The 23,282-nt window shown below is 55.4% G+C and overlaps 1 protein-coding gene across 1 annotated transcript in view; it reads right to left on the reverse strand.

The window, feature by feature from the left end:
• Window positions 1-22,434, reverse strand: part of LOC144732987 (tripartite motif-containing protein 16-like) — a 38,030-nt gene extending 15,596 nt beyond the window's left edge. Inside the window, exons 1-4 of the mRNA XM_078614661.1 lie at window positions 22,037-22,434; window positions 21,441-21,536; window positions 16,207-16,440; window positions 16,067-16,089 (exon numbers count right to left, since the gene is read on the reverse strand). Coding sequence (XP_078470787.1) covers window positions 16,067-16,089; window positions 16,207-16,440; window positions 21,441-21,536; window positions 22,037-22,345 — 662 coding nt within the window. The 5' untranslated portion in view covers window positions 22,346-22,434. The remainder of the gene's footprint in view (window positions 1-16,066; window positions 16,090-16,206; window positions 16,441-21,440; window positions 21,537-22,036) is intronic.
• Window positions 22,435-23,282: the final 848 nt, after the last annotated feature.

The following is a 23,282-nucleotide window of genomic DNA, read 5'->3' on the forward strand; positions in this document are numbered from 1 at the left end:
CCCATGTCTCACACACAGCCGGTGTCACACACACACAGCCAGTGTCTCACACACAACCCGTGTCTCACACACAGCCAGTGCCTCACACACAGCCAGTGTCTCACCCACAGTCAGTGTCTCACACACAGCCCATGTCTCACACACAGCCCGTGTCTCACGCACAGTCAGTGTCTCACGCACAGCCAGTGTCATACGCACAGCCCGTTTCTCACACACCCGTGTCTCACACACAGCCCGTCTCTCACACACAGCCCGTGTCTCACACACAGGATGTGTCTCACACACAGCCTGCGTCTCACACACAGCCCGTGTCTCACACACAGTCAGTGTCTCACACACAGCCTGCGTCTCATACACAGCCCGCGTCTCACACACAGTCAGTGTCTCACACACAGCCTGTGTCTCACGCACAGTCAGTGTCTCGACACAGCCCGTGTCTCACACACAGCCCGTGTCTCACACACAGCTCGTGTCTCACACACAGTCAGTGTCTCACACACAGCCCGTGTCTCACACACAGCCAGTGTCTCACACACAGCCAGTGTCTCACACACAATCAGTGTCTCACACACAGCCCATGTCTCACACACAGCCGGTGTCTCACACACAGTGTCTCACGCACAGTCAGTGTCTCACACACAGCCCATGTCTCACACACAGCCCGTGTCTCACACACAGCCAGTGTCTCACACACAGCCAGTGTCTCACACACAGCCAGTGTCTCACACACAGTCAGTGTCTCACACACAGCCCGTGTCTCACACACAGCCAGTGTCTCACACACAGCCAGTGTCTCAGACACCGCCGGTGTCTCACATTCAGTCAGTGTCTCACACACAGCCTGTGTCTCCCACACAGCAGTGTCTCACTCACAGCCCGTGTCTCACACACAACCTGCGTCTCACACACAGCATGTGTCTCATACACAGCCAGCTTCTCAAACACAGCCTGTGTCTCACGCACAGTCAGTGTCTCACACACAGACCGTGTCTCATACAGCAGCAACTCACACACAGCCATTGTCTCACGCACAGTCACTGTCTAACACACAGACTGTGTCTCTCACACAGCCCGTGTCTCACACACAGCCTGTGTCTCACGCACAGCCAGTGTCTCACACACAGCCCTTGTCTCATGCACAGCCCGTGTCTCATACACAACCTGTGCCTCTCACAGAGCCTGTGTCTCTCACAGAGCCAATTGTCTCACACACAACCCGTGTCTCACGCACAGCCCGTGTCTCACACGCAGACAGTGTCTCACACAAAGCCCGTGTCTCACGCACAGCCAGTGTCTCACACACAACCCTTGTCTCATGCACAGCCCGTGTCTCATACACAACCGGTGTCTCACACACAGGATGTGTCTCACACAGTCAGTGTCTCACACACAGCCCGTGTCTCACACACAGGATGTGTCTCACACACAGCCCGTGTCTCACACACAGCCCGTGTCTCACACACAGCCAGTGTCTCACACACAGTCAGTGTCTCACACACAGCCTGCGTCTCACACACAGCCCGTGTCTCACACACAGTCAGTGTCTCACACACAGTCTGTGTATCACGCACAGCCAGTGTCTCGACACAGCCCGTGTCTCACACACAGCCCGTGTCTCACACACAACCTGTACCTCTCACAGAACCTGTGTCTTTCACAGAGCCAATTGTCTCACACACAACCCGTGTCTCACACACAACCCGTGTCTCACACACAGCCAGTGTCTCACGCACAGTCAGTGTCTCACACACAGCCCATGTCTCACACACAGCCCGTGTCTCACACACAGCCCGTGTCTCACACACAGTGTCTCACGCACAGCTCGTTTCTCACACACCCGTGTCTCACACACAGCCCGTGTCTCACACACAGTGTCTCACGCACAGTCAGTGTCTCACACACAGCCCGTGTCTCACATACAGCCAGTGTCTCACACACAGCCAGTGTCTCACACACAGTCAGTGTCTCACACACAGCCTGCGTCTCACACACAGCCCGTGTCTCACACACAACCAGTGACTCGCACACAGCCAGTGACTCACACAGCCCGTGTCTCACACAGCCCGTGTCTCACACACAACAGTGTCTCACTCACAGCCAGTGTCTCACACACAGCCTGCATCTCACACACAGGATGTGTCTCACACACAGCATGTGTCTTATACACAGCCAGCTTCTCACACACAGTAAGTGTCTCACACAAAGCCTGTGTCTCACGCACAGTCAGTGTCTCACACACAGCCTGCGTCTCACACACAGCCCGTGTCTCACACACAGTCAGTGTCTCACACACAGTCAGTGTCTCACACACAGCCTGCGTCTCATACACAGCCCGCGTCTCACACACAGTCAGTGTCTCACACACAGCCTGTGTCTCACGCACAGTCAGTGTCTCGACACAGCCCGTGTCTCACACACAGCCCGTGTCTCACACACAGCTCGTGTCTCACACACAGTCAGTGTCTCACACACAGCCCGTGTCTCACACACAGCCAGTGTCTCACACACAGCCAGTGTCTCACACACAATCAGTGTCTCACACACAGCCCATGTCTCACACACAGCCCGTGTCTCACACACAGCCAGTGTCTCACACACAGCCAGTGTCTCACACACAGCCAGTGTCTCACACACAGTCAGTGTCTCACACACAGCCCGTGTCTCACACACAGCCAGTGTCTCACACACAGGCAGTGTCTCAGACACCGCCGGTGTCTCACATTCAGTCAGTGTCTCACACACAGCCTGTGTCTCCCACACAGCAGTGTCTCACTCACTGCCCGTGTCTCACACACAACCTGCGTCTCACACACAGGATGTGTCTCACACACAGCATGTGTCTCATACACAGCCAGCTTCTCAAACACAGTCAGTGTCTCACACACAGCCTGTGTCTCACGCACAGTCAGTGTCTCACACATAGTCAGTGTCTCACACACAGTCAGTGTCTCACACACAGCCCGTCTCTCACACACAGCCCGTGTCTCACACACAGTCAGTGTCTTACACACAGTCAGTGTCTCACACACAGCCAGTGTCTCACACACAGCCCGTGTCTCACGCACAGTCAGTGTCTCACGCACAGCCAGTGTCTCACACACAGCCTGTGTCTCACGCACAGCCAGTGTCTCACACACAGCCTGTGTCTCATGCACAGCCCGTGTCTCACACACAACCTGTGCCTCTCACAGAGCCTGTGTCTCTCACAGAGCCAATTGTCTCACACACAACCCGTGTCTCACACACAGCCGGTGTCACACACACACAGCCAGTGTCTCACACACAGCCCGTGTCTCACACACAGCCAGTGCCTCACACACAGCCAGTGTCTCACCCACAGTCAGTGTCTCACACACAGCCCATGTCTCACACACAGCCCATGTCTCACACACAGCCAGTGTCTCACCCACAGTCAGTGTCTCACACACAGCCCATGTCTCACACACAGCCCGTGTCTCACGCACAGTCAGTGTCTCACGCACAGCCCGTTTCTCACACACCCGTGTCTCACACACAGCCCGTCTCTCACACACAGCCCGTGTCTCACACACAGGATGTGTCTCACACACAGCCTGCGTCTCACACACAGCCCGTGTCTCACACACAGTCAGTGTCTCACACACAGCCTGCGTCTCATACACAGCCCGCGTCTCACACACAGTCAGTGTCTCACACACAGCCTGTGTCTCACGCACAGTCAGTGTCTCGACACAGCCCGTGTCTCACACACAGCCCGTGTCTCACACACAGCTCGTGTCTCACACACAGTCAGTGTCTCACACACAGCCCGTGTCTCACACACAGCCAGTGTCTCACACACAGCCAGTGTCTCACACACAATCAGTGTCTCACACACAGCCCATGTCTCACACACAGCCCGTGTCTCACACACAGTGTCTCACGCACAGTCAGTGTCTCACACACAGCCCATGTCTCACACACAGCCCGTGTCTCACACACAGCCAGTGTCTCACACACAGCCAGTGTCTCACACACAGCCAGTGTCTCACACACAGTCAGTGTCTCACACACAGCCCGTGTCTCACACACAGCCAGTGTCTCACACACAGCCAGTGTCTCAGACACCGCCGGTGTCTCACATTCAGTCAGTGTCTCACACACAGCCTGTGTCTCCCACACAGCAGTGTCTCACTCACAGCCCGTGTCTCACACACAACCTGCGTCTCACACACAGCATGTGTCTCATACACAGCCAGCTTCTCAAACACAGCCTGTGTCTCACGCACAGTCAGTGTCTCACACACAGACCGTGTCTCATACAGCAGCAACTCACACACAGCCATTGTCTCACGCACAGTCACTGTCTAACACACAGACTGTGTCTCTCACACAGCCCGTGTCTCACACACAGCCTGTGTCTCACGCACAGCCAGTGTCTCACACACAGCCCTTGTCTCATGCACAGCCCGTGTCTCATACACAACCTGTGCCTCTCACAGAGCCTGTGTCTCTCACAGAGCCAATTGTCTCACACACAACCCGTGTCTCACGCACAGCCCGTGTCTCACACGCAGACAGTGTCTCACACAAAGCCCGTGTCTCACGCACAGCCAGTGTCTCACACACAACCCTTGTCTCATGCACAGCCCGTGTCTCATACACAACCGGTGTCTCACACACAGGATGTGTCTCACACAGTCAGTGTCTCACACACAGCCCGTGTCTCACACACAGGATGTGTCTCACACACAGCCCGTGTCTCACACACAGCCCGTGTCTCACACACAGCCAGTGTCTCACACACAGTCAGTGTCTCACACACAGCCTGCGTCTCACACACAGCCCGTGTCTCACACACAGTCAGTGTCTCACACACAGTCTGTGTATCACGCACAGCCAGTGTCTCACACACAGCCAGTGTCTCGACACAGCCCGTGTCTCACACACAGCCCGTGTCTCACACACAACCTGTACCTCTCACAGAACCTGTGTCTTTCACAGAGCCAATTGTCTCACACACAACCCGTGTCTCACACACAACCCGTGTCTCACACACAGCCAGTGTCTCACGCACAGTCAGTGTCTCACGCACAGCCCGTGTCTCACACACAGTCAGTGTCTCACACACAGCCAGTGTCTCACACACAGTCAGTGTCTCGACACAGCCCGTGTCTCACACACCCGTGTCTCACACACAGCCCGTGTCTCACACACAGCCGGTGTCACACACACAGCCCGTGTCTCACACACAGCCCGTGTCTCACACACAGTGTCTCACGCACAGCCCGTTTCTCACACACCCGTGTCTCACACACAGCTCGTGTCTCACACACAGTGTCTCACGCACAGTCAGTGTCTCACACACAGCCCGTGTCTCACACACAGCCAGTGTCTCACACACAGCCTGTGTCTCCCACACAGCAGTGTCTCACTCACAGCCCGTGTCTCACACACAGCCTGCGTCTCACACACAGGATGTGTCTCACACACAACATGTGTCTCATACACAGCCAGCTTCTCACACACAGTCAGTGTCTCACACAAAGCCTGTGTCTCATACACAGCCAGCTTCTCACACACAGTCAGTGTCTCACACAAAGCCTGTGTCTCACGCACAGTCAGTGTCTCACACATAGTCAGTGTCTCACGCACAGTCAGTGTCTCACGCACAGTCAGTGTCTCATACACAGCCTGTGTCTCACGCACAGCCAGTGTCTCACACACAGCCCTTTTCTCATACACAACCTGTGCCTCTCACAGAGCCTGTGTCTCTCTCAGAGCCAATTGTCTCACACAAAACCCGTGTCTCACGCACAGCCCGTGTCTCACACGCAGCCAGTGTCTCACACACAGCCCTTGTCTCATGCACAGCCCGTGTCTCATACACAACCGGTGTCTCACACACAGGATGTGTCTCACACACAGTCAGTGTCTCACACACAGCCCGTGTCTCACACACAGCCCGTGTCTCACACACAGTCTGTGTCTCACACACAGTCTGTGTATCACGCACAGCCAGTGTCTCGACACAGCCCGTGTCTCACACACAACCAGTGACTTGCACACTGCCAGTGACTCACAACAGCCCGTGTCTCACACAGCCCGTGTCTCACACACAGCAGTGTCTCACTCACAGCCTGCATCTCACACACAGGATGTGTCTCACACACAGCATGTGTCTCATACACAGCCAGCTTCTCACACACAGTAAGTGTCTCACACAAAGCCTGTGTCTCACGCACAGTCAGTGTCTCACACATAGTCAGTGTCTCACACACAGACCGTGTCTCACACACAGCCCGTGTCTCACGCACAGTCAGTGTCTCACGTACAGTCAGTGTCTCACACACAGACCGTGTCTCACACACAGCCCGTGTCTCACACACAGCCCGTGTCTCACGCACAGTCAGTGTCTCACACACAGACCGTGTCTCACACACAGCCCGTGTCTCACGTACAGTCAGTGTCTCACGCACAGTCAGTGTCTAACACACAGCCTGTGTCTCTCACACAGCCCGTGTCTCACACACAGCCTGTGTCTCACGCACAGCCAGTGTCTCACACACAGCCCTTGTCTCATGCACAGCCCGTGTCTCACACACAAACTGTGCCTCTCACAGAGCCTGTGTCTCTCACAGAGCCAATTGTCTCACACACAACCCGTGTCTCACGCACAGCCCGTGTCTCACACGCAGCCAGTGTCTCACACACAGCCAGTGTCTCACACACAGCCAGTGTCTCACACACAGCCGGTGTCTCAGACACAACAGGTGTCTCACACACAGGATGTGTCTCACACACAGCATGTGTCTCACACAGCCAGTGTCTCACACACAGCCCGTGTCTCACACACAGGATGTGTCTCACACACAGCCCGTGTCTCACACACAGCCCGCGTCTCACACACAGTCAGTGTCTCACACACAGTCAGTGTCTCACACACAGCCTGCGTCTCACACACAGCCCGTGTCTCACGCACAGCCTGTGTCTCACGCACAGCCAGTGTCTCACACACAGCCAGTGTCTCACACACAGCCAGTGTCTCACACACAGCCGGTGTCTCAGAAACAACCGGTGTCTCACACACAGGATGTGTCTCACACACAGCATGTGTCTCACACAGCCAGTGTCTCACACACAGCCCGTGTCTCACACACAGGATGTGTCTCACACACAGCCCGTGTCTCACACACAGCCCGTGTCTCACACACAGTCAGTGTCTCACACACAGTCAGTGTCTCACACACAGCCTGCGTCTCACACACAGCCCGTGTCTCACACACAGTCAGTGTCTCACACACAGTCTGTGTCTCACGCACAGCCAGTGTCTCGACACAGCCCGTGTCTCACACACAACCAGTGACTCGCACACAGCCAGTGACTCACACAGCCAGTGTCTCACGCTTAGCCCGTGTTTAGTGGTGGTATTGACGTGCGCCGACTGTGACAGTGATGGATCACGGGGCGGCGCGGGGTGCGGGGTTGGGCACGCGTTGTGGGCGTGGTGTGGACGCGCGCGCCGGGAGTGACAGATGACGGGGCGGCGCGGAGTGAGTGGTGAGGCACGATGAGATGTGGGAAATGAGGATCGTAGCCAGCGCCCGGCGATTGGTCGAATAAGTGGGTGCTCGCAGCGACGTCCGCAGGTGGGGTATAAAGGGGGACGCGCGAGAGCACTCGGGGAGAGTTACCCAGTTGAAGACCCGAAGACGGAGCTGAAGACCTAGTGAAGCCGAGTAGCTCAGTGGCGTTAGTCGCCGAGTAGCTAAGTGGATGTTGGTCATCCGAGTAGCTCAGTGGCGTTAGTCGCCGAGTAGCTAAGTGGATGTTGGTCATCCGAGTAGCTCAGTGGGCGTTAGTCGCCAAGTAGCTAAGTGGGTGTTTGTCACCCGAGTACTAAGTGGATGTTGGTCATCCGAGTAGCTCAGTGGCGTTAGTCGCCAAGTAGCTAAGAGGATGTTGGTCATCCGAGTAGCTCAGTGGGCGTTAGTCGCCAAGTAGCTAAGTGGGTGGTTGTCACCCGAGTACTAAGTGGATGTTGGTCATCCGAGTAACTCAGTGGGCGTTAGTCGCCAAGTAGCTAAGTGGGTGTTTGTCACCCGAGTACTAAGTGGATGTTGGTCATCCGAGTAGCTCAGTGGGCGTTAGTCGCCAAGTAGCTAAGTGGGTGTTTGTCACCCGAGATACAAAGTAGGTGTTAGTCACCTGTAACCAAGTTTGATAAAATAAAGAGTGTGTTACCCGTGAAGTCGTCTCCCGTGGAGTTACTACATTACAACTGGCGTCAGAAGTAAACCTGTCTTCAAGAAGTATGGACACAAGGAAGACTACCCGTACCCACGAGCGAGGTCGGGATGACGACGGCGTACCGGGGACACCGACCTCGGGAGTAGAGGACGAGGAGTTGCCGCCGATGCAGCACTTCGCGGTGATGGCCGACGCTCCGCTTGCCTCCGACACCGGCCTCCAGGACGCGCACGCCCGCTTGGCGGAGTTGCTACTCGCCGCCGCCGCTGTCTTGGCCGACATCTCCGTTCCGGCGAGCGGAAAAACGGCTGCGGGGGTCGTGGAGGAAGCGACGGTGGAGGATTCCCGCCAAAGGGCGCTTCGCGCCAAAAGCCTGGAAGTTGCCGCCGTTTTTGGGGGGCCGCCACCGATTGGCGGGAAAGACGGACGCCACGTGGCCGGACACCTCCGCGCAGCGCAGCCCACGTCATCGGCGCGCGCCGGAGCCCTCCATTTTGCGCCTGACAACCGAGCCGACATTTTACACAACTCCAGCGGAGCGCGGGAAAATCTCTCCGACGTCGACGACGATCGGGTCCTCCAGCAAAGATTGCCCGCGCTGTCGGCGTTCAAGGCGGATGGGGGCGACTGGGGAGCCTTCCAACGAAGGTTCCTCGCTCATCAGGAGATGTCGGGGTGGTCCGACACCACTGCCCTGCGTGCGTTGCCAGCGATGCTTAACGACGACGCGCTTGCAGCCTTCACATCTGCTGCAAGGTCGTCCCGCTCTACGCTCCAGGCCGCACTACACCTGATGGCGAAGGTGTTCGGGCCGCCCTCCACGTGCCGCCACCAGTTCTACGATCGGCGGAAGGTGGCTGGGGAAACGACGCTAGCCTACCGCACGGCACTGCTCGCCTTGGCGGACGCAGCTTTTCCCCGCATGGATAAGGAGGGGAAGGACGCCATGGTGACGGAGCAGCTGCTGGTGTTGGCCCACGAGTTGGGGGTCCCCATCAACGTGGCAGACGAGATGGAGATCTGCTCCCTGGCGATCGCCACGAGCATTCACGCGTACGAGGTCCTCAAACGCAAGCCGGGGGTCGTCTGCAAATGGCCGGGGAATGCGGCACTGGCCGCCACGATCGCCGAACCTCAGCCAGCTGCGGTGCAGGAGCGGGGCTTCGCTGCATCGTGTCCGGGGGAGTGGAGAACGGGAGGTCGTTCGCCCACACGTTCGCCCCGCAAGCTGGAGCAACCGAAACCTACGACGTCCGTCGTCTGCTACAACTGCGGCCTTCGGGGTCACGTCGCAGCCGGGTGCCGGGCCCCGCGTCCGCGCGCCGCAGGACCACGTCGGGACGACGACCAGGGCCACAAGTCATCCCAACAAAACCCGGCAAGTCGCGGCACCTCACACGTTCGGTCCACAAACACGGCACATTCGGGTCGCCGCTTCGCGGTGGGGGGTTCGCGGCTGGGTGCCGGGGGTTCAATTCGGCGAGGGGGGTCCGTACGCGGCCCGCAAGCAGTCGAGTGGTCCGAATTGGCCCACAGGATCGTGGCTGCGTCAGCCGGGTCGTCCGTGGTAACGGGGTTCATTGACGGGGTTGAGGTCCGGGTGCTTGTTGACACGGGTGCGTCGGCCACCATCATCTCGGACCTTATTTATAACATTCTTCCCGTCCAAAGTAGACCCCTTCTGCCGGTAGACGTGCCATTTTATGCGGCGAATGGGGGATCCCTGGGGATCATCGGCCAGATTCGGGCGACTATTTGCATTGGGGACATTAAATTAGCGGGCCCTATTTTTGTATCATCATCGCTGGCCGTTCCCTGTTTGCTAGGTACGGACTTTTTGTCAAAAATGCCCATCAAAATTCTTATTGATCAGGCCTGCATAGAGCTTCCGTCAGGTCGGCGGGTTGCCTTCTTGTCGAGCCCTATCAAAGTGCGCACGGTTTGTGCGACGGTGCAGGCGCTGGCGACTCACACTGTACGGGTACCCCCGGGATCGCAAATGTTAGTACCCCTTCGGTTCAGGAAGCCACTCGAGGTGGGTGCGGAGGCACAGGGGGTGCTGTTGGGGCCGTCAAACAGAGCCAGTAAGGGCCTCGACTTAGCGGTTGCTCAAACCGTGGTGAGAGGGGACAGTGAGCCGTTCGTAATGGTCCTGAATACGGGGTCGCGGCCGGCCGTAATTGCGCAGGGAACGGTGCTGGCTCACGCCGCGCCGCTGCCCGTTGAGGAACGGCTCGTGGCCCAAGCAGATTTTACTGTCGAGTCGCATCCTCAAAGTGATGAGGGGACTGAGTGGTTGGACTCGCTGTGTGCGGGTTCTGCTAACTTGTCCGGGGTGCAATTGGGAGCATTGAGGGGTTTGCTCATCGAGTTTGCTGACGTGTTCAGCAAACATAAGTACGATATCGGCTGCACTGACCTGTTGCGCCACCACATAGCTACAGGGGACGCGGCCCCTATTCGTCAGAATCCCTTCCGGCTCAGCCCGGCCGAGAAGGAACATGTGCAATCGGCGGTTAATGATATGTTGGCGGCCGATATCATTTCGCCCTCTTCTAGTCCGTGGGGTGCTCCTATTGTCCTAGTAAAGAAACAGGACGGGTCCTTGCGGTTTTGTGTCGATTTCCGCCGCTTAAACAAAATCTCGATGGCGGATGCGTATCCGCTCCCCAGGATGGATGAGTCGCTGGATGCCTTGGCGGGAGCGCAGTTTTTTTCCACACTCGATCTGCTTTCTGGATTTTGGCAATTGCCACTCGATAACGAGTCTAAACCTAAAACTGCTTTCCGGACACCTGGGGGCCTTTTTGAATTCAACCGTTTGCCCATGGGCTTACATTCCGCTCCCGCCACGTTCCAGAGACTCATGGAATTGGTTTTGTCGGGCCTCCAATGGGATACCTGTTTGATTTATCTTGACGATATTATCGTCTTTAGTCGGACTTTCGAGGAGCACCTCCAGCGACTGAGAGCGGTGTTCCTCAGGATGCGTTCCGCTAAGCTAAAATTTAAACCGGCTAAATGTTTTCTGCTTCGGGAATCGGTCAGGTATTTGGGCCATATCGTGAGTCGTTCAGGGATCTCGACGGACCCTGCTAAGACGCATTGCGTCAGCTCATGGCCAACGCCAACCTCGGTCACGGAGGTTCGTAGTTTCATTGGTTTTGCCTCCTATTACCGTCGTTTTGTCAAGCAATTTGCCACCATAGCCAAGCCCCTGCACGCTTTGACGGCTAAGGGTGTGAGGTTTCACTGGGGGGCAGAGGAGGAGGATGCGTTCTGCTCCCTCCGTGACGCTTTGGTGCAGGCTCCCCCCTTGTGTTACCCCGATTTCACACAACCGTTTTTGCTTGACACGGACGCCAGCAATACGGGTATCGGGGGGGTGCTCTCACAGTTGGTCGGGGGGGTTGAACGGGTGGTCGCCTACGGTAGTAGGGTTCTTTCCCCCGCAGAACAACGCTATTGCGTAACTCGTCGTGAATTGTTAGCCATTGTGTTTTTTACACAGCAATTCAGGCCGTATCTTTACGGCCGTCATTTTACGGTCCGGACGGACCATGCGGCTCTACAATACGCTATGCGCGTGGCGCAGCCATCGGGCCAATTGTCCCGATGGTTGGAGGTCCTTCAAGACTACCAATTCACGACGATTTACCGAAAAGGGTTGCGGCACTCAAACGCGGACGCCTTGTCGCGGTTGCCGCCGTGCACGGACTGCACATGTTTGTTGGGATCAGCGCGGTGCAAACCCCCGGTCGCCGGCACCCCGGGAGTTGCGCTCGCCGCCACTGACACCCCGGGAGAGGACGCCCCCACGGGGAGGGATTCGCTGTTGTCGTTGCCCCTCATTGAGTGGGGCCGCCTCCAGATGTCCGACAGCTCCCTACTTACGCTGCGTCGGAAAGTTGGCGCTCCCGAACAAGGGGAGGCGCGGGTCGGTTCCTGGGTGTGCAGACAGGGCCTGTTGATGAGGTGGGACAACATGTCCCGGCGTCACGTGCTCGTGGTGCCTGTTGCTATGCGGGGTAGGGTTGTTCTGGCAGCTCATGAACGGCTCATGCATCTGGGTTTTCACAAAACGCTCGCCCTAATCCAGCGAGACTATTATTGGCCGGGGATGGGTAACGACGTGGCGAATATTCTTAAGGGATGCGTAGGGTGCGCCAAAAAGAAACCGCCACCATTGGCAGCTAATCCACCGCTGCAATCCATTCAGGTTTCGCGTATAAACGAATTGGTAGCGTTGGACATCTTGGGGCCCTTTCCGGTTACACCAAGGGGAAATAGGTTCCTGCTGGTTGGCGTGGAATACTTCACCCGATGGCCTATGGCATGGCCGCTCGCCAACCAGTCGGCTGCGGCGGTGGCGGACGCCTTTGTCCAGGGTTATGTGTTGGACAAGGGCGCCCCCGAACGCTTGCTGACGGATCAAGGGAAGAATTTTTCGAGCGTTTTGTTGCGCGAGGTGTGCGACCTGTTGGGTACAAAGAAAGTGCGTACTTCCCCCTACCACCCGCAGACTGACGGGATGGTTGAGCGTCTGAACAGAACGATTACGTCTATGTTGTGCCAACAGGTCTGCGACGATCAGGTTGATTGGGACTTACAGGTGCCGGGGGTACTCGCGGCCTATCGAATGGCCCCTCATGCGGCGACAGGGTTTTCCCCATTTTTTCTCATGTATGGGCGGGAGGCCGATCCGGCCATGGACGTCCAACTGGGGATTTCCCAGCCACGTGCAAAATCTAAATTGGCAGACCACATCAAATTTAATATCGCCAAATTGACTGAAGCGCGGGAGGGGGCAAGGTTGAATTCGCGGTCGCGGCAAATTGCAAACGAGAAATTGCATGAGCGGAGGGTGCATACGCATGATTGGAAACCAGGCGATAAGGCCTGGCTGCATTGTCCACATGCACCGTTGGCTACGTCCCCCAAGTTGTTGAGACCTTGGAGGGGACCGGTGGAAATTGTGCGGGTTGCACGGCCCCAGAGTATACAGATTAAATGGGGGAAACGCCGTTGGTATGTGCACCCCTCCCGACTGAAGCCCTATGCAGCACCGTGTGACCCCGTTCTGTGCCGTGACGACCGGGCGTGTGATGTGACCGTCGACTCGGGGAGGGAGGTGTCGCAGGCTGATCCTCACGTGTCTCCACCTGACCCACCCCCAGGTGCCTCGGGCTTGACGGCTGCTGACCGTCGAGAGCCTGAACCCCGGGGCACGCACGAGTCCTCGATGCATGGCCGATGTCTTCCTGAACCGCCGGCACCACCGGACGTTCAACCGCGTCTGGTGCCGTACGACGGACCGGCAAGGCGAACTCGGGCTAGGTCTCAACAATTTTCATGAGGACGGTTTTTTTGTGCTCTACACCGAGCTCGCCCGGTGTTCCCCTCTGCCGGGGTAATGTCCCGTTGTAGGGACGCTCGGAAGAAAAGGGGACACTGCACGAGTCGAAAGAAAAAAAAAAAATTTTCCATTTATTTTTTTTGTATACACATTGCTATTGTCACTCGCCGGTTTGTATATATTGTTCTATTGTCGCGGTGGCATTGGTTGAGGGTTGCGGATGGTGGTGTTCGCGTCGTGTTGTTAGCTTAGTTGTTGTTCTTGTTGTTGTGTTGTGTTACGGGGCACACAGGGAGGGTTTGTATATTTTTGTAGCAGCCGGGGCGGCTGCGAGCTATGTGGTAGGGGGTGATGTAGTGGTGGTATTGACGTGCGCCGACTGTGACAGTGATGGATCACGGGGCGGCGCGGGGTGCGGGGTTGGGCACGCGTTGTGGGCGTGGTGTGGACGCGCGCGCCGGGAGTGACAGATGACGGGGCGGCGCGGAGTGAGTGGTGAGGCACGATGAGATGTGGGAAAAGAGGATCGTAGCCAGCGCCCGGCGATTGGTCGAATAAGTGGGTGCTCGCAGCGACGTCCGCAGGTGGGGTATAAAGGGGGACGCGCGAGAGCACTCGGGGAGAGTTACCCAGTTGAAGACCCGAAGACGGAGCTGAAGACCTAGTGAAGCCGAGTAGCTCAGTGGCGTTAGTCGCCGAGTAGCTAAGTGGATGTTGGTCATCCGAGTAGCTCAGTGGCGTTAGTCGCCGAGTAGCTAAGTGGATGTTGGTCATCCGAGTAGCTCAGTGGGCGTTAGTCGCCAAGTAGCTAAGTGGGTGTTTGTCACCCGAGTACTAAGTGGATGTTGGTCATCCGAGTAGCTCAGTGGCGTTAGTCGCCAAGTAGCTAAGAGGATGTTGGTCATCCGAGTAGCTCAGTGGGCGTTAGTCGCCAAGTAGCTAAGTGGGTGGTTGTCACCCGAGTACTAAGTGGATGTTGGTCATCCGAGTAACTCAGTGGGCGTTAGTCGCCAAGTAGCTAAGTGGGTGTTTGTCACCCGAGTACTAAGTGGATGTTGGTCATCCGAGTAGCTCAGTGGGCGTTAGTCGCCAAGTAGCTAAGTGGGTGTTTGTCACCCGAGATACAAAGTAGGTGTTAGTCACCTGTAACCAAGTTTGATAAAATAAAGAGTGTGTTACCCGTGAAGTCGTCTCCCGTTACATTACACGTGTATCACACACAGCCAGTGTCTCACACACAGGCGGTGTCTCACACGCAGCTCGTGTCTCACACACAGCTCGTGTCTCACGCACAGCCCGTGTCTCACACACTGCCAGTGTCTCACACACAGCACGTGTCTCACACACAGCCAGTGTCTCACACACAGCCAGTGTCTCACCCACAGTCAGTGTCTCACACACAGCCCATGTCTCACACACAGCCCGTGTCTCACACACAGTGTCTCACGCACAGTCAGTGTCTCACACACAGCCAGTGTCTCACACACAGCCAGTGTCTCACACACAGCCAGTGTCTTAGACACAACCGGTGTCTCAGACACAACCGGTGTCTCACACACAGGATGTGTCTCACACACAGCCCGTGTCTCACACACAGCCCGTGTCTCACACACAGTCAGTGTCTCACACACAGTCAGTGTCTCACACACAGCCTGCGTCTCACACACAGCCCGTGTCTCACACACAGTCAGTGTCTCACACACAGTCTGTGTCTCACGCACAGCCAGTGTCTCGACACAGCCCGTGTCTCACACACAACCAGTGAACCGCACACAGCCAGTGACTCACACAGCCAGTGTCTCACGCTTAGCCCGTGTCTCACACACAGCCAGTGTCTCACACACAGCTGGTGTCTCACACACAGTTCGTGTCTGACACACAGCTCGTGTCTCACACACAGTCAGTGTCTCAGACACAGCCAGTGTCTCACACACAGCCGGTGTCTCACACACAGCTCGTGTCTCACACACAGCTCGTGTCTCACGCACAGCCCGTGTCTCACACACAGCCAGTGTCTCACCCACAGTCAGTGTCTCACACACAGCCCATTTCTCACACACAGCCCGTGTCTCACACACAGTGTCTCACGCACAGTCAGTGTCTCACACACAGCCCGTGTCTCACACACAGCCAGTGTCTCACACACAGCCAGTGTCTCAGACACAGCCAGTGTCTCACACTCAGCCAGTGTCTCACACACAGCCTGTGTCTCCCACACAGCCAGTGTCTCACACACAGCCCGTGTCTGACACACATCCAGTGTCTTACACACAGCCGGTGTCTCACTCACAGCCGGTGACTCACACACAGCCCGTGTCTCACACACAGCCAGTGTCTCACACACAGCCAGTATCTCACACACAGTCAATGTCTCACATGTCTAACACACACACACACACCCTGTATCTAACACACAGAGCCCTTGTGTCTACACCGCCAGTGTGTCTAACACTCACATCCTGTGTTGTGAGTGTTTAACCGTGAAACGTTAAGGATCTGTACCTGCTCATCACCTCCAGGTGCCCCTGTGGAATAGAGAGAGATCATGAGTGAAGTCTCTACCCTTGGACCACGAGTCTCACTGCCACTCCCCACTCTGTTGTATTGGACACAAATGGCGTCTCCACAGAGGCACTACCCACCTGCAGGAAAGCGAGCGAGTCCCTCTCGTGCTGCAGAGCATGCAGGCGAGCGGCCGCCGCCTGGAGCTCGCCGATCTCCTGCTTGTGACGAGCGATGTCCTCGTCTATCCGGGACAGCAACTCGCGCTCCTTCACGGCCACGCGATGTAGAGCCTCCCTCTCGTCCTCGTCCAGAGCCTTCCTTAGGTGGGCGAACTTCCCCATGACGCGATCCCTGATCCCAGCAACCGATTCCTGCGGAGACGCGGGGACGACGGTTGGCTCCCTGAGTCATGAGCCGCTCGGTGTGTGCGTGTGGGCGCCGTGGTGGCTAGGAGTTGTTATCTGCTTCACCTGGTATACAGCAGGTTGGAGTTCGATCCTGACCCTGACGCCTGATGTATATTTGGGGTTCGTTCGCTCTGTGGTTGTGTGTATTTTTCTCTGGGTCCTCCGATTTTTGCCTTGACATTTAGGATCAACGTTGCGCATTTAGAGTATTTGGCTGCTATCAATTTCCACATTAAAATCAGCCACGTTTTTGAGCTCTCATTTGTAATAGACAGGCCGCTTCTGGAAAATAAACTACACAGCTCAGTGGAGCCGTTCCTGGTAAAATAAAAAATAGTTTAGTCTATTGGTCTCTATGGGTCCCTATGGGTCTCTATTTCTCTCTCGGGGTCCCTCTGTATCTCTATTTTTGCCTATATATCTCTATGCATGTGTAGTGAGTCCAACTGAGTTGCAGACGTTGTCTTGGGAGCAACACTATTTATTACATTAACTCAACACAACATAACGTAACCTACACTCAGGTGCTGAACGCCCATCTAACCACGCTACGGCAGAAATAGACACGGTCCCGCTATCCTGGTCCGGACCACGAGCTGGGTCCCGGACCGCGTGGCTAGAGGCTTCATCAACACGACTTGGATCTTTACTCACCAACAATAAAGAACCCCGAGCCCCACACGGGGACCCGTTATATTGGCCCGGCTGGGGCAGGCTCCGCCTCTTGCTCCGCCCACCTCGATCTCTCTGGCCCTTTCCCGAAGGCTTCCGAGAGCTCTTTTATACCACATGACCACCCAGCGGCCCCCATCCACCGGTGACCCTCCTCCAATATCATCTGGTCACGTGTCGGCAGGTCAACCTGTGTATCATGCCCCAACTTAGCGCTGGCTGGCTGACGCTCTTTCTCGCTCCCTCACCGGGAGCCTGCACCGCACACTGTACGTGGTGCCTCTGCTCTAACCAGCGCTCACACAAGTCCCGAAAGCGCTGGTACTACGCCCAGTAACCGGGTTGCACATAATGACAATATATTATCCGCCGTGGCCTCGCAAGGCCGGCACCACACAGCGACATTCACAGTCACTACATCACCCACCCCCCCCCCCCCCGCCTCCATAGCATCCAGCCATCCTGGCTGCCAACTCCCCCGCAAGCAAGCAACCCATGTAAATATATAAAGAACAACAAGCAAGTGTGCTCCAACAATAACATAATAGCGCAATAAATTATGCAAACCCACCTGTACAAGTTTACACCGAGATTAAATGGGAAGAGGGAAAAAAGAACCACAACAGCGAACAATTAACAACCCAACAAGCCCGTCGCACAAGGTCCCCACAGTCAACAACTCCCAACCACAATGTGTAACAATGCCCGTGAGCTCGATGGCGAGCAGGATCAGCCAAATACTCGCCACGACGCATGCGAGCGCGTATGGGAGTATGCAATGTGCGGGGATCATGCTGATCAAGTCTTTGAGCAAGTCCGTGACGCCAGGCCTCCAGGCGGGTTGGGCTCGTCCTCCCTGGAAGGCCCGGGGGGAACAAGAAATTGACCGGACGAAGCCGGCTCCTCACGAAGAGCAGTAGGCCGGGTCGTCGGGTCCTTAACATCCAGAGCACGCGAGGCCGACATGAGCGGCCACGTGCGAGGCATCAATCTCGCAGCGCCTTAGGAAGCAGGGAGTCGTAGGAAGGCGGACATCCAAGGGGCTGCCGTCGAGGAACCCGGCAGCCCGATTAGACGTGCCTTGGGCAGGCCGCAAATGTAGCAGGCGACCCGTGCACTGCTGGATTGGGATGATGCAGACCTCGCCCGTCGCCTATCGTCCCGCCGCTGATCGCCGTCACTCCGACGAACGCCGCTCTGCTGGTGCAGTGAGCATTCAGGAGCAGGCTCCTCGTCTGTGTGGGTCCCACACACAGATGTAGCACAGGCCACCAACACCCTGTCACGTTGCAGGGTCTGCTGCGCCTGTATGCACCTGGCGATCTTGAGTGAAGACACCTCACCGTCCTCAGCGGGGAGCACAGTATGGAGGTCCTTCGCGACTCCCAACATCTTCTCGAGGACCAAGGTGTCAAGGCTGTCGTGGTCTATTTTTGGGAATGTGGCCTTCGCCAGCACCAAGAGCACACTTCGGTAGGCGAGAGCTGACTCACCATCCCCCTTCCGCCTCACGGCGAACTTCTGGCGGGTGTTTAGCGGAGGCTCAAAAACAGCGGCTATCTGGTCAAACGCCTGCGTGAGGGTGGACCTTTCAGACGGCGGGATGGTGACGAACGCCACCAAGGCGTCGTCGTCGAGGGCGACGGGCAGCGCCTTCAGCACCGCCACCTCTGACCATCCGGCGAAGTCGGTGTTGGTGAGAAATTGCCACTTAAAGTCGCCGCTGGCGGCAACAATTTTTTTAATAAAGGTAAGTCGACGGTGGAGCAACTAGACGTCAATCGACGAGGACGTCCCCACTTCAAGCTTCGCGGGTTCAGCACTCTGCACCGGTGGCAAAATGGTGCCCGTGAGCGATGGCAGCGATGATGGCGTTCCCGCCTTCAGGGAAATGGCGGCCGAGTCGCCCCGTCCGGACAACTCTGCCGCGCCCTCCTTCGCCGTCAAGGACAGAGAACGCATCTCAACGAGGATGGAGGACGCTGCTTGAAGGAGGTCAGCAAAACGCCTGTGCGCGTCCCTGAGGAGTGCCTCCAATGAAGGCGAGGCGCAGCATGCCCCCACTGCGCTCTGCTCCGATGGTAGCGCCTCTGCTCCTTCTTCGACGACCGTGGGTGGAATCAGCTCCTTGTCGTCTTCATCGTCCGACGCCCATACACGAACTCTGCGACATGTAGACATGACTTGTCTAATGCTAGCTACAGCTTAGCAAGTTAGCCACTTCCTACACCAGTTGTAGTGAGTCCAACTGAGTCGCAGACGTTGTCTTGGGAGCAACACTATTTATTACATCAACTCAACACAACATAATGTAACCTACACTCGTGTGTTGAACGCCCATCTAACTACGCTACAGCAGAACTTGACACGGTCCCGCTATCCCAGCCTGGACCACGAGCTGCGTCCCAGGCTGCGTGGCTACAGGCTTCTTCAACCCGACGTGGATCTTCACTCACCAACAACCCGAAGACCTCGAGCCCCACACGGGGCACTCGTCATATCTACCTGGGCTGGGGCTGGCTCCGCCTCTCGCCCTGCCCACATTCTCGATCTCTCTGGTCCTTTCCCGAAGGCTCCCGAGAGCTCCTCTATACCATGTGACCACCCAGTAGCCCCTGTCCACCGGTGGCCCCCCTCCAATATGATCCGATCACGTGTCGGCAGGTCAACCAGCATATCATGCCCCAACGTAACCCTGGCTGGCTGACTCTCTCTCGCTCCCTCACCAGGAGCCCACACCGCACACTGTACATGGTGCCTCTGCGCTCAACCAAGCCCCACTAGGGCTGGTACTATGCCCAGTAACCAGGCTGCACATAATTACATTATCTGTAGTGGGCTTGCAAGGCCGGCACCACACAGTGACATTCACAGTCATTACACATGTATAGGTATCTCTATGGGTATATTATCTCTATGGGTGTCTATGTATCGATATGGGTCTCTATGTATATTTGGCTGCTGCTATAAATTTCCACGTGATAATGATGATGTCAACCACTTGGTGGAGCTTTAATTTGTAATAGCCAGGTCATTTGGAAAAAGAGCTATACAGCTCAGTAGGGCCTTACCTGGCAAATAATGAAATAATATTCCCTAGTGGTGAATCATGCCCAAGTGACGAGGTGCCCATGGGACTGAGTCGACCCATGCCAAGGGAGCAAAAGGGGTGCCGCTCTCTTTTTGTTTCTCCCCTAGAGGGCGCTGGGGTCGTGGATGTTGAGACTCGGGCACTCCGAGTCGGGGGGGTTCCCCACCTGGGTCCGACGAGATGTGGCGAGATGTGGCGAGATGTTAACCTCCTCGCCTGGTATACAGGTGGTCGTGGGTTCAACCACGACCATGATGCCTGTCTGGATTTTTGACAAAGACCTCCGGCTTTTCTCTCCACATCTAGAATCGGCGTAATCCAGGTCGGGTTTTCCCACAAGTCCGACTCGGGTTTAGAGTTCAAGGCATTCGTTATCTGCTGTGAACAACCCGCATAGCCCAAGAGTGTCTCCGGGTTCAAGCAAGCGTTTAGAGTACCGTATTTAGAGTATTTTTCTGCTATCAATTTCCACCTAATAAGCCATTTCATTTAGCTATCATTTGTGATAGCCAGGTTCCTTCTGAAAAAGAGCTACATGGCTCAGTGAGGCCTTACCTGGTGAAATAAAAAATTGTTTAGTCTATGAGTCTCTGTGTATCTCTAGGGGTCTCTATGTATCTCTATGGTTCTCTATGTATCTCTATGGGTCTGCTGCTATATATTTTCACGTAATGATGATGATGTCAGCAAATTAGTTGAGCTACTATCATTTGTGATAGCCAGGGTCGCTTCTGAAAAAAATCTACACAGCTCAGTAGGGCCTTACCTGGTAAAATAAAAAAAAAATTGTTGTTGTTAAAATAAACTCCGGTGATGCGATTAGGGACGGCGTGAGGTGCAGCTGTGCGGTGTTCGTGCCCCTGCGTCCGTGCCGGTGCATGACCTCCTGTGCAGTACAACAGCTGCACGAAAGCCCACTCCTATAATCCGTGGCACTCTCTACACTTTTGTTTTTTCCACAGGAGTGTAAGACGCAATGCCAAGAAACTCACCCTCATGGCAGACTCGCCGATGCGGATATCTAATGTGGTAAAAGTGAAACCCACTTGTAATTAATGTTGAGTTCCAAAGTGAATGATATAGTTAGGAGGCATCAAAGTTATGAAGCTGCACGAAGTTCGCTTGAAATAATTTTGATCTCCACGACTTCCGCCTTGGGTGGAGGTGACGGGGGTCAAATAGTCAGACCCGGACACGGTACCTGCGCCTCCTTGCGAGCAGCCTCCATCCGCTTCACGGACTCCTCTGCCTCCTTCCTCTTCTCCTCCACTGCTTGCGTCTCCTCCCCTACGCGCGTCTGTAGTGAAAGATGAGACGTCACCAAGGGGAGACTCCAGCCCCCTGAGCAACCCCTCACACTGCCCTTCCCTCCACAACGACCCCTCCACAGCGAAGGCCCTCATCTCCACGCTGCCTTTGTACGGCGACTGAGATGGGGGGCACGGGTAGTGGCCAAGCTGATGCCTCATTGTAGCAGCAGCACTTAGTGTGACCACAGCTGTCTAGTTTAGAAGATAAATTCAATATAATTGTTTCTAAGGTGGCTGTGATATCAGTCTCAAATCTATGTCTACTTAATTACTTTATACGGCAAGTATGTTTAATGAAAGCCTAGGATTCAATACATCCTGAGTCTCTTTCCTGGAATGCAAACCAGAAGATTAGCTACACAGGCAGAGAGACAGAGATTCAAAAGGGAGAGCATGAACACGCGATAACGTTTTTCATTAGATGTTATGTCGCCAAGTAACAGATTTGATCAGATCGTGTTATGGTGTCTCACTCTGAGGGCCTCACCTTCCGTGTTTCGTGCTCATCCTTCAGCGTCAGGACCTTGTGTCCTGTGTGTTCATCTGCGATGGTGCAAGTTGAGCAGACCAGGCTGCTCTCTACTGTGCAGTAGAATTCCAGCTCCCTTTTGTGATTAGGACATCTTCGCTCATCCAAGCTCGCAGTAGGATCCACCACAGCGTGGTCTCTCAACCTGGGATTCTCCTGGTGAGGCCTAAAGTGAGAAAAACAGTAGGACATCTCGCATCTCAGGCAGGTCTTCACTGCAGGAGTGTGGCCATCACTGCAGATGTCACACACGACAGCCGCGGCCATCCCGTCTCCAACTCTGAGCTGCTCCACCAGGTTGGCGAGGGCCACGTTCCTCCTCAGCTGGGATCGTACAGGGAAGGTCGCTCGGCACTACGGGCAGCTGAAGCTGCTCGCCGTCTCCGAGGTGGCCTCCAGGCACACACTGGGAGCAGAACGAGTGTCCGCAAATCAGCGTGGATGGGCAGATGAACGTGTCCAGGCAGATGGAGCAGCGCAGCTCACTATCCACACTCTCACTGGGAGTCGCGCTCGCCATGACTCATGGCTTCGCTGGGATCGCTCGCTGTGTGGCTCAGAGAGACGCTGGACCAGAGCCTCTCTCTTATAGCGACGGTGAAGAAGGAAGTAAATACGTAAAATATTTTCATTGTCGTTATTGACATTATGAGACTGCCTGGAATGTGAACCTGCATCCTATGTGCACAAACACAATGCACACGGCTACTGTACACACCTGTTGGGATTTAACTTTAATTAACAGAATATATCAAAATAATAAACTTTTAAAAAAAACAAATGGAAAGAAAAAAAACACTGAAAGAAATTGGTTATTGTTGATATTAACATAAATCAAAGAGGCACAGCTTCGAAAGCTCATTCGTGAGATGAGTATCGAGAGATAGACCCATCCTTCCACAGCTCAGTGCACAAGTCGGTGTCTATGGTAAGACAGCAATGGATTGGGTGCCACAGTGGGGAGATGTTATCTCCCTCGCCTGGTGTACAGGAAGACCTGGGTTTTATCTGACGCTGGCTGTATATTGCGAGTTTGTGTCTCTCTCCGTGTGGTCACGTGGCATTTTCTCCGGGTCCTCCGGTTTTTCCCTTCACATTTAGAATCAAAATCACGTGTTTAGAGTACTTGGCTGCAATACATTTCTACCTGATAAGCCACTTCATTGCACAATCATTTGTTGCCAGGTCGCTTCTGAAAAAGTTC

Source organism: Lampetra planeri, chromosome 45 (genome assembly GCF_965212315.1).
Source record: "Lampetra planeri chromosome 45, kcLamPlan1.2.h2, whole genome shotgun sequence".
In the NCBI taxonomy this organism is placed as follows: domain Eukaryota; kingdom Metazoa; phylum Chordata; class Hyperoartia; order Petromyzontiformes; family Petromyzontidae; genus Lampetra; species Lampetra planeri.